Source organism: Aedes albopictus, chromosome 1 (assembly GCF_035046485.1).
Source record: "Aedes albopictus strain Foshan chromosome 1, AalbF5, whole genome shotgun sequence".
In the NCBI taxonomy this organism is placed as follows: domain Eukaryota; kingdom Metazoa; phylum Arthropoda; class Insecta; order Diptera; family Culicidae; genus Aedes; species Aedes albopictus.
In genome coordinates this window covers 189,997,492-190,012,114 of record NC_085136.1, presented here as the reverse complement: position 1 = coordinate 190,012,114, position 14,623 = coordinate 189,997,492, and the positions used below count along the sequence as shown (strand labels likewise).

The 14,623-nt window shown below is 46.4% G+C and overlaps 1 protein-coding gene across 6 annotated transcripts in view; it reads right to left on the bottom strand.

The window, feature by feature from the left end:
• Nucleotides 1-14,623, bottom strand: part of LOC115257156 (uncharacterized) — a 771,557-nt gene that overhangs the window by 158,259 nt on the left and 598,675 nt on the right. For all 6 annotated transcript variants that reach the window (XR_009996344.1, XM_062846034.1, XM_062846035.1 and 3 more), the window contains one exon: nucleotides 6,905-7,111. Coding sequence is in view for 5 of the 6 variants with exons in the window: in XM_062846034.1 (XP_062702018.1) it covers nucleotides 6,905-7,111 (207 nt within the window). In the remaining variant the exon portion in view is untranslated. The remainder of the gene's footprint in view (nucleotides 1-6,904; nucleotides 7,112-14,623) is intronic.

The window sequence follows — 14,623 nt, the reverse complement described above, 5'->3', positions numbered from 1 at the left end:
ATTGAAAGGAGAGTTGAGGATGGTTTATCATGTAGCAGTGAAATTTGTGTCATATATTCTCCTTCTGACAGCTTTCGATGATAAAGGGAGACTAGTGTTTGCATTTAGAACACAATACAGTTTTCCTTAAAGAGAAACGCTTTGAAGAATGTGGAGTGTGAAGCACGGATTCAATATTTGATGAAAACAAATTGAAGTTGGCCTGATGTTACACTCAGATCAGTTTCATTTAGGGTTTGGGACCATTTGGGTGGGGGCCTATTTTGGGCACTTCATACTATAACTAAGTCAAACTCATATCAAATGATTCTAATTTTTGTACACAACTACTGTACGTTCCTCGTCGCGTACACAAAGAAAAAAATTATAACATGAAGCGTCAATCATAGGTACCTCTGCTTTAATGGTCATAGACCCTAACTGTCCAGAAATATGAAAATAAGCAATGACTTGGCTAATTTTAAATGTTTGATTAATAATTTCAATTTTCCCTGGTTCTATCTACATAGAATGAATCGTAACAACAAATGGACATAAAGTTCACCGGGGTAAGATGAAACAGCCGGTTAACATGATGTTTTCTAATGATGATAAACAATTCATTTGCCATTACATACTTTTTTTATTCAAACAATCGTTTATTAAAAGATAAATTTCCAACTTTTGTTGAAATTTATTTCAAAACTGCGCGAAGCAAGAATCACAAACGCTGATAAAAGTTACACTTGTATCATTCTGTTTTTGCACATTCTGATTTGCTCACTCTACACTGAAAAACAGAAGAACCCAAATTTGAGTATTTTTAAACTCACTTTTGAGTTCTTTTTTGCATCCTGGTTCATTCGCTCTCTTTATTGTTGTCAGAGAGTGAAAAGCAAAACAACCCAACTTTGAGAGTTCGATGCGGGAAGCCAAAATTGAGTAAGTGGCACAGTACCGAAAGTTGAGTAATTTTAACTGACGGTAGAGTAAAAAGAACCTTGACTTTAGGTACTTTGGCCGTATACGCCTAAATGCAAACTACCTACCTAAACATCGACTCCAGCAACTAAATTGGCTTCCCGCACGCAACCTCGAAGTTGGGTGGAATGAACTCACTTTTGGGTACTTTCGTTTTTCCGTGTACAGTCGCTAACACCAGAAAAGACGGAATCCCATACACGTGCACCACCATTCTCGTTTTGCAACAATCACCCCTCCAAGCAGATTCCCAGCGAATTCCCAGTGGATTCTCAATAGATTGCCAGCGAATTTCAAGCGGAATTCCAGCAGATTCCCAGCGTAGTCCCAGCGGTATACAAGCGGAATCCAATCGGATCGCCATTGGAATCCCAGCAGATTCCCTGTGATTTTCCAGCGGCTTCCCTGTAATTTTTCAGCGGTTTCTAAGCGGGTTCCTAGCGGATTCCCAGCGGATTCTCAGCGGATTCCCAGCGGATTCCCAGCGGATTCCCAGCGGATTCCCAGTGGTATCCCAGCGGATTCCCAGTGGTATCCCAGTGGTATCCCAGCGGATTCCCAGTGGTATCCCAGCGGAATACTAGTGGATTCACAGCCGAATACCAGCGGATTCCCAGCGGAATCCCAGCGGATTCCCAGCGGAATCCCAGCGGATTCCCAGCGGAATCCCAGCGGATTCCCAGCGGAATCCCAGCGGATTCCCAGGCAACACCCCCCCTCCCCTCACGGAAACCCAGCGGATTTCTAATGGAATCCCAACGGATGTCAAACAAATCCCTACAGATTCCAAGCGAAATCTCAATGGATAATCAGCGGATTCCCTGCTGAATACCAGCGAAATATCAGCGGATTTTTAGCGGATTTTCGGTGGATTCCAATTGAATTCCCAGTGGAATTCCAGCGGATTCGCAGCGGAATCCCAGCGGAATCCCAGCGGAATCCCAGCGGAATCTCAGCGGGATCCCAGCGGAATCCCAGCGGATTCCCAGCGATATCTCAGCGGATTCCAGCGAAATCACAGCGGAATCTCAGCGGGTTCCTAGCGGAATCCCAGTGGATTCCTAGCGAAATCCCAGCGGATTCCCACACAGAAAGAAATCATGAAAATTAAACAGCACGTAAGTTAAGCATCGGCTGAAAATTATAGCAGAAGCTACAAAATTACAGCCATTTACCGAGAGATGATACTGTCCACTCAGTAATCAGCCAATCATGCGTACTGTTTACATTTTTTGAGACATATTCGCTTGAATTTTACATGCAGTAACGTAAACGAGGACGCTACGCTCAGTCGTCTGCTTCGCTGCGGAGACTGCTCTCTCGCTCTCGGATTCCCAGTGGTATCCCAGTGTGTAACGTTCCGTCCTGTTCCAAAAGCTAGCGGCTTAAGCGCCACCTCCTCTAAAGAAGGACCGTTAGCTCTGCTAAGTTTTACCCGGATGAGACTGCCAACTCAGGGCAGGTTTAAGTTCCACCAGAACCGAAGTCGCACTTCAACACACCAAAACGTCGTAGCCAATAAACCAATCAGTACTTACCAACCAACCTAAAAACTATGAAAAATATGTACAAATCCCAAAAATCAAACAATAAGAAAGAAGCTTAGCAACTAATAGGAAAATACCAACCTTAAATCTAATACAAATATTCGTGACGTAGGCAAAATGGAGTGTGTTCTAAACTAGAAGTAATTTTTATTCAGTTCAAAAAATTAACCATCACGAAATAACAAAAAAAGCGATCAATTTATCGAGGAATGATCGAGCAATATTTAGATTTTAATTTATTAAATTAAGGAAAGCCTAATTCCTAACCGTGTGTGACGTCACGTTTAAATTCTTGTTCAAATAATTGCATTTGTTTCTAGAAACTTTTCGAGCAACTAAAGGACAGATCTGACCTTTTCTTCGGAGAATCCCGCGTCGGATGTCCTCAGGTTTGCAGAAGACACGGCCAAACTCTCGACGCGACACTGTCCTCCAAAGGTTACTGCAAAGCCAAATTCACCCACCAGTGCGTCAACGTCGTCTTGCCACGGGTCCAACCAAGTGCACCACTCACCAGACTCGCGCGCAGGTGTCCTTTCCGGGGTACAGATATCCCCTAGTTCTGTGGAGTGTTTCCGTTTTGAGAGAACACGGTCGACACCACGCGACTTATTGGCGTACGAGTCGTGTCACACGCGCAGATTTATGTTGCATGTGGCTGTCGCAACAGCAAGGTGACAAGAGGTGAGCTTTCGTTTCAACCAGGATGCACTGGACGAACGGATCAATCGACGTCCTCTAGGCGTAGCGTCGGTTGGCGATTCAAACTACGACGCACGGAGCTCACGCAGACGCCGGACCGTAGTCACTCCGCACTAACCGCCCACGTTGACGGGGCTTGATGGTCCTGCTCAACGCGGATAGTTTCACTAATTTGCTCGATTTATTTTACGTTAATCAAATAGGCTTACCTGAATTTTGGACACACTACAATATCAAAGCACAAATGGTATTTCTCTACCAACTCTTATCACACTCGACAAATTTATCTTAAAAAACTAGAAAACATACAAAACTCATTAAAATATCTTTAAATAGGCTTAATCGACCGCGAACTTACTTCGAGTTTAGTGAAAAGTACTAAGAATTCACTTGATTCAAATTTAGAATTACACTTTCAATATTCCAACTGATTGGTACTACGCACTCCACAATAATGATGAGCCCGACGCGAGTTAGATTGGGCAGACCCTAATCGCTGCGGCGCTAATCTCATCTATTGTCTGATTTAAGAGAGAGATTTTATTGCAATAGTCATTTCTCGCTATTCTTAAAACAATACTGCACCGATTTATTCTCTACGACGCAATTTGGTATGTTACTGCGTAATAAATTTGAATATTGGAATATTCCATCCGGTTTACTTGTTCAAACACTAGGTGTCGCATTATTGGGTGGTGTCTTCGGTAAGCTTCAAAAGTACGCAGCCTAGTTACGATATTTCGTTGCAGTCAAACTTGCTGCACCCATCTGACAGCATGACAACTGACAGCACAACAAAAAACATATGAACATGTTAAACATTTTAAAGTAGGTTCACAATGTCCTTACAAGTGGATTCCCAGTGGAATCCCAACGGAATCCCAACGGAATCCCAGCGGATTCCCAGCGGAATCCCAGCGGATTCCCAGCGGAATCCCAGCGGAATCCCAGCGGATTCGCAGCGAAATTCCAGCGGAATCCCAGCGGATTCCCAGCGGAATCCCAGCGGAATCCCAGCGGATTCCCAGCGGAATCCCAGCGGAATCCCAGCGGAATCCCAGCGGAATCCCAGCGGAATCCCAGCGGAATCCCAGCGGAATCCCAGCGGAATCCCAGCGGAATCCCAGCGGATTCTCAGCGGAATCCCAGCGGATTCCCAGCGGAATCCCAGCGGATTCCCAGCAGATTCCTATCGAAATCCCAGCGGATTCCAAGCGGATTCCCAGCGGAATCCCAGCGGATTCCAAGCGGAATCCAAGCGGATTCCCAGCGGAATCCCAGCGGATTCCCAGCGGATTCCAAGCGGAATCCAAGCGGATTCCCAGCGGAATCCCAGCGGATTCCCAGCGGAATCCCAGCGGATTCCCAGCGGAATCCCAGCGGATTCCCAGCGGAATCCCAGCGGATTCCCAGCGGAATCCCAGCGGATTCCCAGCGGATTCCCAGCGGAATCCCAGCGGAATCCCAGCGGAATCCCAGCGGATTCCCAGCGGAATCCCAGCAGATTCCAAGCGAAATCCCAGCGGATTCCAAGCGGAATCCCAGCGGAATCCCAGCGGATTCCCAGCGGATTCCCAGCGGAATCCAAACGGATTCCAAGCGGATTCCCAGCGGATTCCAAGCGGAATCCCAGCGGATTCCAAGCGGAATCCAAGCGGATTCCCAGCGGAATCCCAGCGGATTCCCAGCGGAATCCCAGCGGAATCCCAACGGAATCCCAGCGGATTCCCAGCGGAATCCCAGCGGATTCCCAGCGGAATCCCAGCGGATTCCCACCGGATTCCCAGCGGAATCCAAACGGATTCCAAGCGGATTCCCAGCGGATTCCAAGCGGAATCCCAGCGGATTCCAAGCGGAATCCTAGCGGAATCCCAGCGGAATCCCAGCGGAATCCCAGCGGATTCCCAGCGGAATCCCAGCGGAATCCCAGCGGAATCCCAGCGGAATCCCAGCGGAATCCCAGCGGAATCCCAGCGGAAGCCCAGCGGATTCCCAGCGGAAGCCCAGCGGATTCCCAGCGGAAGCCCAGCAGATTCCCAGCGGTTTCCCACTCTACAGTCGCTAATACCAGATAAAACGGAATCCCATACACGTGCACCACCATTCTCGTTTTTCAACAATCACCCCTCCAAGCAGATTCCCAGCGAATTCCCAGTGGATTCTCAATGGAATCCAGCGGACTCCTAGCGCAATCCCAGTGGATTCCAAGCGGAATCCCAGCGGATTCCCAGCGGAAGCCCAGCGGATTCCCAGCGGTTTCCCACTCTACAGTCGCTAATACCAGATAAGACGGAATCCCATACACGTGCACCACCATTCTCGTTTTTCAACAATCACCCCTCCAAGCAGATTCCCAGCGAATTCCCAGTGGATTCTCAATGGAATCCAGCGGACTCCTAGCGCAATCCCAGTGGATTCCAAGCGGAATCCCAGCGGATTCCCAGCGGAATCCCAGCGGATTCCCAGCGGAATCCCAGCGGATTCCAAGCGGAATCCCAGCAGATTCCAAGCGGAATCCCAGCGGATTCCAAGCGGATTCCAAGCGGATTCCCAGCGGAATCCCAGCGGAATCCCAGCGGATTCCCAGCGAAATCCAAGCGGAATCCCAGCGGATTCCAAGCGGAATCCCAGCGAATTCCCAGCGGAATCCCAGCGGATTCCCAGCGGAATACCAGTGGATTCCCAACGGAATCCCAGCGGATTCCCAGCGGAATCCCAGCGGATTCCCAGTGGAATCCCAGCGGATTCCCATCGGAATCCCAGCGGATTCCCAGTGGAATCCCAGCGGAGTCCCAGTGGAATCCCAGCGGATTCCAAGTGGAATCCCAGCAGATTCCCAGTGGAATCCCAGCAGATTCCCAGCAGATTCCCAGCAGATTCCCAGTGGAATCCCAGCGGGTTCCCAGCGGAATCCCAGTGGTTTCCCAGCGGAATCCCAGCGGATTCCCAGCGGATTCCCACCGGAGTCCCAGCGGATTCCCAGCGGAATCCCAGCGGAATACCCGCGGATTCCCAGCGGATTCCCAGCGGAATCCCAGCGGAATCCCAGTGGAATCCCAACGGAATCCCAGTGGATTCTCAGCAGGATTCCAGGCCAACCCCCCCCCCCCCTTCCTCACGGAAACCCAGCGGATTTCTATGGTATCCCAACGGATTCCAAGTAAAATCTCAACGGATAATCAGCGGATTCCCAGCTGAATCACAGCAGAATAACAGCGGATTTTCAGCGGATTTCAGCGTATTCCCAGAGATTTCCTAGTGGAATTCCAGCTTGAAAAACCAAACTGATTTTAAAAGGCTACTTTAAAAAATTTGGAAAAAGTTTCATAGCATCAATTTATTAGCCAGGTTGTGCTGTATAATTTTGACGTAGGGGAAATTGTTGTTTGGTTAGTTTAATTGAATAAATTACCGGAAACGCAAAGTTTCTGGGACGTAGAACAACAGAAATGGTTGGTGGTAGGGTAAATCGCCAAATGTTGCACGGCATTTAAACTCGTCAATTGTTGCACACTCTATGCTTTTCTTATGAGGTGCGCAATTGTCAAGGACGCCATGTGTCGGAAATGCTTCTCGTATCATAGTAATGTGTTCCCGCCAGGCTACCATCCTGGCCCTTAGCGCGTAACATTGGCAACTTCTGAAACACCCTGACATGCACCGATTAAAAAATGACCTGGCTTCGCATTACTTACGCAGCATCTCCACTCGGACACTCCGTTCGGCCGGGGGCACCAGGATCGTGTTCGAAGCTTGACATTTGTACGTGTTGTTCAGCGCTGCACGCGTTATTTTATGTATCTCCAAGCGATTCACTGTCACATGGCGTCCCATTGACACGCCGCCACCTGTTTGCATCACTTCGTCTCCATTCAGCCACGTTACGGTTGGTTCCGGTCGACCTGAAATGAGTCAACAAGATTCGACAGAGCAAAAAAAAAAAAGAGTCAGAAAAGTGGCACCTGGCTAGCAACTGTTTCAACGAAAAAAAAAACGGAAACTACACTCTCATGCACGCTTTGGGCGGCAAACGGAATCAACATGATAACGATGATGTTGAGTATTTGTGTTGGAATGGCAGCATCTATGGTGTGCGGGTAAGATGAGAATAGTGGTTTGGGTTGAGGCTGAACAAAAAATACAACTTCCGCTAAATAGCAGGTACAACACTCGCTTCTGAACTGCTGCCGTTGACTACCGCTTGCTCGTTCGTTCGCCTGTTCCGTTCATCCATTTGGATGTCCGTCCGTAGCCGGAGATTCCACAGCAATGTTTCTGACGGCCAAAGGAATTTATGATTTAAAAACTTCCGGCAAAAACGATTCTATTCTTGATCGCTTAATGGAACAAACGATAAGCCCTTTCCGAGCGGTGTTTCTGGTAACGGTTTGGGGAAGATTGTTAGTGCATTCCTTTCGGGTTGAATTTGAGCTGCTTCGGTGGTAATATGCTAGAGCTTTAAGGAAGCATATTCGTTGGGAAGCTTGTGGTTATATTTTGGGGATGGATGAAATATTTGTTTTGTTTCATGAACGTTGAAATTTCATTTTGATTCCTATTTTGATATGCTTCTTTCTATCGTTTCTGGGACTTATTTTTGGAATGATGCATGTGCTTTTGAAATCGAACACAAAGTGGCGGAAACGTTGGCTTGAAAAAATACCATGATTTTAAGAGGGTGGCCACAAACCTTTAAAATGAAAATTTCGAATCCAGTATGAAACGTACTGCATGTAATCTAATCTATGATTTTGGAAACATGTTCAATACTTGAGTAACGTAATGTAAAAGTGATTCGACTGGGATTTTTTGATAACTATGAGAGTTTTTCGGCTTTCAGTCACGGAAAAAGCGTTAATACTTCTATATCATTGCAATAATATAGAAGTATCAACGCTTTTTCCGTGACTGAAAGCCGAAAAACTCCCATAGTAATGTAAAATGCTCTTACGACGAACACTATCTCAAGTCAAGGTCAGTTTAATGTTACTTCCCCTGGCGCTTATTGCCCCAACTATCTACCATCAGAATCAACCTGCGGGTCCATCATCTTTTGGTGGAGCGATCCTAGGCACGCTGCCATTTGACCATAGAGGACAATTTAGCAGTCCTACGTACGCTCCTGGAGCGCTCCATCCAAACCTCTGAAAAGCCTCGCTCGCCCAGGTATGTACATCCCAGTAGCCTCTGCAACAGCTACTTTCAAGGCCAGATTCGCAACTTCGTCTCGACATGGGGCCAAATTGTTGCTAAAGGATTATGCAATCCCCGCAAGTTCCTCATCGATAACCCAACCCTCATCGTCAGCCCTAGTCCCCAGCGGTCCTACGGTAGGACGGCAAAGACTCGTACCATTACGCTGAAAGAGATCATCACAGCTCTTGCCTTCGCCATCACGATCCCGTAGGCGTCTCCCACGTATTCGTATTGGCACACTAACAAAGACCCTAACAGCAGGCCTTTATGCTTGCCCTTATATCGATCTTGAATGCAACTTTTCAGTCGCAAACGACACCCGTCGCTCAAATCGCTCCTCATCATTACATGCTCGCTCTATCCATCGCCTGGTCCATAGACAGGTGCCACCAGATTTCCAATCACTTGTATCCATTTGTACGCCGGGGCCGGTGGTCTCTCATTCCTAGGAATAACTATAGCCTAGGCATGGCGGCATCGCATGCGCGCTAGAACACCGCTGCCAACTGATCACCGCTTAGACCAAGTAAGTTCCACTCACGGTGAAACGATACCTCGTCGTTGATGTGTGGTAGCCTGTTCGCCCTTTCCTCCACCCGTTTTCTTTAGTTATTGTAGTCGATACTGTAGGAAACCGCCTGGTGATCGCTATGAGTATAGGTATCATGTACCCTCCACTTCGAACTACCTGTTCAGCCACGGCTGCCAAAAAGTAACGTCGATGATCAACTCCCCTTCATTGTGACTTAAGGAACTTTTGGTACCGACGTTAGGCAGATCGGCATCTAGCATGGCCAGTGCCTTTAGCTTAATCTGATTCCCCTGGTATGTTAAACGGCTTCCTCATTCCACGAACCAAGCATTGAAGTCATCCGCTATTAACACCGGCCTTCGCCCTGTCACCACGGTCGTCATACAGTTCGCAATCTGCCTAAACTACTCGATAGAGTACCGCAGAAGTGCATACCATTTACAAAAGAAGATTCTGTTTACTTTGTGGATAACGAAGCCCTTTTAAATAGTAGACACTAACTACTAAACGGGGTATTTACGCTCCGTCCATATCGCTGCAATTTTCCGGACCCATCCGAGAGCCAATTGCCATTACCGGTGGGTACTCGGTATGGGTCCGCTATAATGGCGATATGGCGGACTTTACTTAAGCAGCATAATAGTGTGACCCCACGATAATTCTCGACACGATCTGAACTTTCTGATTTGAGGATTGGCACGCGGACGGGAACTTCATTTGAGAAAGCGAGCGGTTGAAAATGTCCGTAATTGGGACCACAAGTTCCTAAACAATAAAGGAGGAAGACCTTCAGCGCCTGGTACTTTTCCGACGTCAAGATCTTCGAGAGCGCTGATAACTTCTTCAACAGATAGCCGCATAGCTGGAAGGCGGACGTCAAAAGACGGTAGGTTCGCAAATCTGTCATGACGTGACACTGGCGATACACGGGAGAACACATATTCGAAAGATGTTGCGAAAAGGTCGGCTGCCTCAGCGCTAGTATAGGCTTTGCATACTTTGTATTCCACATTCGTAGGTATGCGATTATTGAATCGCTGCCGCTTAATGAAGCTCCAGAAGGAGAAGGGATCCTGCATCACGCGGGGTTGTATCTTTGCCAAATAACTATTGTACGAGAATTGCAGAAGAGAACTATACCTGCCCTCCACGTCACGGAGGAAGCTTCTGTCATCGGCAGATTTTGAGGTAAAGTAGCGCGTACGTGCCTTTCGTAGAACGTTGCGGAGATTACGCAGCTCAGGAATCCACCACGGTTTGCTGTAAAATGATTGTCGTGTGCGTGGAACGAAACTATCAAGGATCTCGTGAAGCTTGTCGTAGAAAGACTTTAGCGCTTCATCAACTGAACTATCCATATGTACCTCCCATGTGACAGAGGATAAAGAAGCGTTCAGCATAACAAAGTTACAACGATGGAAGCTAAAGCTGGCAGATGCCTTTTCGTCGATTACTGCTGGCATATCACTCATAGCACTGAAAATCACAACGAGTGGCTTGTGATAATTGTCGATCTTCATTAATGGAACGGACGACTCGATGAGCTCGACGTGATCCGGTTGATTAACGAACACTAAGTCCAGAATTTGACCGTCTACGTTGACTACGTTGTTGATTTACTGCAGGCCAGTAGCTGATACCGATTCAACAAGTGTAATTTCTTGTTCGGACGATACGTTCGATGGGACGTAGCCGTTGATATCTTCGCCCAGCTGCCAACTGAGATTAGGGAGATTGTAGTCTCCTAGCGACATCATGATATCCTGACCAGACATGTTGTTAGCAATCTGCTGAACCGTTAATGAATGGGCGGCGTATAAATCAGGATTGGATCTCGGTGGAATGTAAACAGCTACGACGTAAAGCCAACAGTCATGCAGCCTAATTCGTACACCGACTTGTTCGATTTGCTCATATCCAGACCACGAAACAATTTCGCACTGCAAGTGATTTCTAACAGCGATAGCACTCCTCCTCCTCTGAGGAACTGGCTTGACAGCTCGCTTTGATCACATCGAAAAATAGAAAATTCCGATGAAAGCTCAGAATAGCCGATGTCTGGTCTAAGCCAAGCTTCCGTGAAAACGTTGATATTAAAATCGCAACTTGACAGTGCTAATCGAGGTTCCGAGGTTTTAGTGCGCAAACCTCTGACGTTCTGATAGCATACGGATTACGAAATTTGGCCAGTTTCAACAGCAGATGAGCAGCTTCGCAGTAGCTGTATCGCAGCAGAGGTCTCTGGACCTCTAATCCGATTCCAGACTCAGGGCCAGAGCGACTTGGATGGCAGGATACAAAGGCATGATGAGGAGAAGAAATGGGTGCGACTGTGCTGGAGGGACTAGAGGCTTCCTTGCTACTTCGTTACACGGATGGTCGCAACCCCATGTTTCTTTGAATCCGGGACGGGCTGGCCTTTTCAGGCCCACACCTGCCTCACACGCTTCTGCGAATGTTTATCAAAAGCAATCGCTTCCGTCGTACTTTTTGGGCTGTCCGCCCAAAGTACAGCACAGCGATTGCTTTTGACAAACATTCACAAATGCGTGTGAGGTAGCCTTCAGGTGAGGAGCTACTAGGCGAGGGCCTTCATGTGGGTAGACTTCGGAAACTCACGGGTTCTGCCGGTGCCTATGAAGCCGACCTACCGGGACAGAATATTGTGGGTGGTGCCCAGGTACCCACAGGCTCCGTTAACGATCGAACATCTTTTTCACCCCGAGTCGCCTGACACCTATTCCTATTCTTAGCTAGCAACTACACGTCTGACTCGCAGAAGAGGCGATGCATCAAGCCCCTGGGCTACTGTCCCTGCTGTTCCATTGTATATTGCGTGTCAAACCCTATATTACGCAATGCCCAGAGAGTTGAAAACAAAAATTCCAGATCGAGACGTGAATCCAACACGCCCCGTCTGTGGATTGGCAATCCGAAGCCTTAGCCTTATTCACTAGGCTTACTGAAGACCCATATAGGTCATTGGCAGAGGAAGCTCTCAGTTAATAACTGTGGAAGTACTCATAGAACACTAAGCTGAGAAGCAGGCTTTGTCCCAATGAGGACGTTACGCCAAGAAGAGAGAGAGACTGAAGAACCAGTGGCATGAACAAGGTTCATTGAACACTTAGCAGCATAATTTCACTATGGCCAAAATAGATGACTGATCAAATCTGATGACTCTACCCTACATGCAGAGGTATTTACAGATGGTTTTGCATCATGTGATTACATAGATATATCATTTTATGATCCATGATGTACATGTACTCAAAAATAATCTAGTATCAAATTAAATTTCCACGTCAACTGATTGCACTAATCGAAAAACAGTTCTTACTGTCGGTTTGGAGTACGACTTATTTATTATTCAGTACGCATCATGCCACGGATTACACAAACACTAATCATTTCGCAATGGGTATCGCTGGTCTGATGACTCGGTTCTACAGTAGGTACTCTGTAATAAGCAAATGGCGAAAATGAGGTATGCTCGATGTAAACAGAGAATAATTCGCTTCCATACCAATGCCGTGGAGTTGGAATTTGAGCAACGTAGGCAAAAGCATAAAACCTCACCCATGTTGAGCGGATGCACACCAGAGGGCAGACAGCATGGAGGGAGCAGCTTGATGGACAGAGATGCGCATCGAATAGTGCGCTAAATTGAAAAGGCAAAAGTGGCTCTCCTCAGCATAATCTGCACTAGGATAGGCCACGCCGACGTGCCAAAGTGAAGGGTACGAATCATTTTGAAATGTGGATAGCGCTATTCAAAACAAATATGAAGCGGATATGATCCGGTTGTGAGGATGCAATTCCAATTCTATTACCGCAAAACAGAAAACACGAAGAGATCTTCACCGGCATGCTTAGGATTGAACGTTTGTTCTTGAATAAGCCAATCATCTCTAATTTGAAAGAAGTGGAACCAACAATAATAAAAATCATATCATTAGCCCTTAATCTAAAAACAACACTTTTTATACTTTTTTTTCTCAGTGCATCCGAATATTGATGTTTGTCCTCTATGTAATTATTCAATCATTCAGTTTTCACCATCCCCTTCAAAATTACCCTTTTGTTCAAATATAAGGAAACACAATACACTGTTTCGCCTCTTGCGAAACACCTATTGCATGCCTATGAAAACCCAATCGAAAATTCCGCCGTTTTGCTGATGTTCGCCCGACGCTCGATGGACGCATCCGTTGGTCTATGTGCCACCCGGTCCCGTTCGGTTGGAGGCTAGATCCGATTTGCCGCAAAGTTTTACTAACTAGCATTAGGTATCCAAATAGAATTAAGCCACACACCCTTGGCTGGTGCTCGGGGGTTGGTAATGCCGCCGTGCGAACGTATGTACGGTACGGTGGGTAGGCGCACATCCACTCAGTCAGTGCACCAAACGAGCCTGGCCGGGCCCCGAGTTTCCCACAAGCAGTGAGGAAAATAGAAAATGCCAGAAAATAATCAAAATACGTGAATGGCTCGGCATGTTGTACCTTTTTGGACTACTGTCGAGTGCAGAAAACATTTTGAATGCGTTCTTTGTTAAGCCTTCTGCATGCGGGGCCCGCCCGTTCAGTGTTTAAAAACCAGTACCGCGTCGTCAGGAAGACGAATGAGTGACAGGTTAGTTATGTTTCATGAATTATTAATTGAAAACAATAATAATAATTGAAAAATATGGTTCGTTTTCCAGTGGGCTTGTGCACACTTTACTGCCTAATTGGGAATTTCCTGATTCCATGACCGTCACGGAGCAAAACATTGTTTTCCGGTGCTGTTGTGTAAAATGCCATGATCAATGGGATCATTATGTTCGCTGAGGAAAGCAAGGTGCGAATAATGATTATTGTCGCGAATTTTAGATGAGTGATAATACTACCGAGTAGGTTTCGGTGTGTGCAGGGCATGCACAAAAAAGTAATTTAATTGGATCAGATTAACAAACAATGATGCAAATGGAAAGTAATACGTGTACCGTAAATTCGGGAGAATTCGAACACTTTGTTTTGCACTGTCGTTAATAAGACTTGAAGTTTAGAACACAAATTACTTATTTCGGATTAATTAGTTTGTAGGGCAAATACTGCCGATACTGCTATCATGCTTATCTCCCGAGAAAATATTACAGACTCACCAGTATAAGACCAAGCCCACTCATGGGCTCAATCAAGCGTTTTAACGTTAAGTAAAGCCCCGAACAAAGAAGTGAACCGCACCGGTCGCTGCTAAGTAGGGCTCGAAAGCGAAAAGTTTACGTACGGTTCGTAGCAGGGCTTAGAATATAGAGACACGCAAAGTACGGTCTCTATCCGTAGGCTCGTACGCTCTCTCGCGTTTAGCTCTCTGGGTAGCGTAAAGAGGAGACAAAAGAACATGAGTATGGATTTGCTGCCAGATATATAGTTTCTAGAGAATGATTTTCTTGTTTTGTGTAGGTAGGAATTTATTTTAGTTTGCATAAAATATTTAAAATTTTTATTTTTACTTTCTTTGAAATTTTCAACCAAACAATATCATAGATCGCTACACGAATAACACAACAAATTGTCTGACATACAATTGTGATAGAGTGACAATACAAACGCAGAAAAATAATAGGTTTAAATTGACAAGCTTTGCCTAAGTATGTTATGAATAAAGTTTTCCCTTCTTCGCCAATTTTAGGATCATGCAT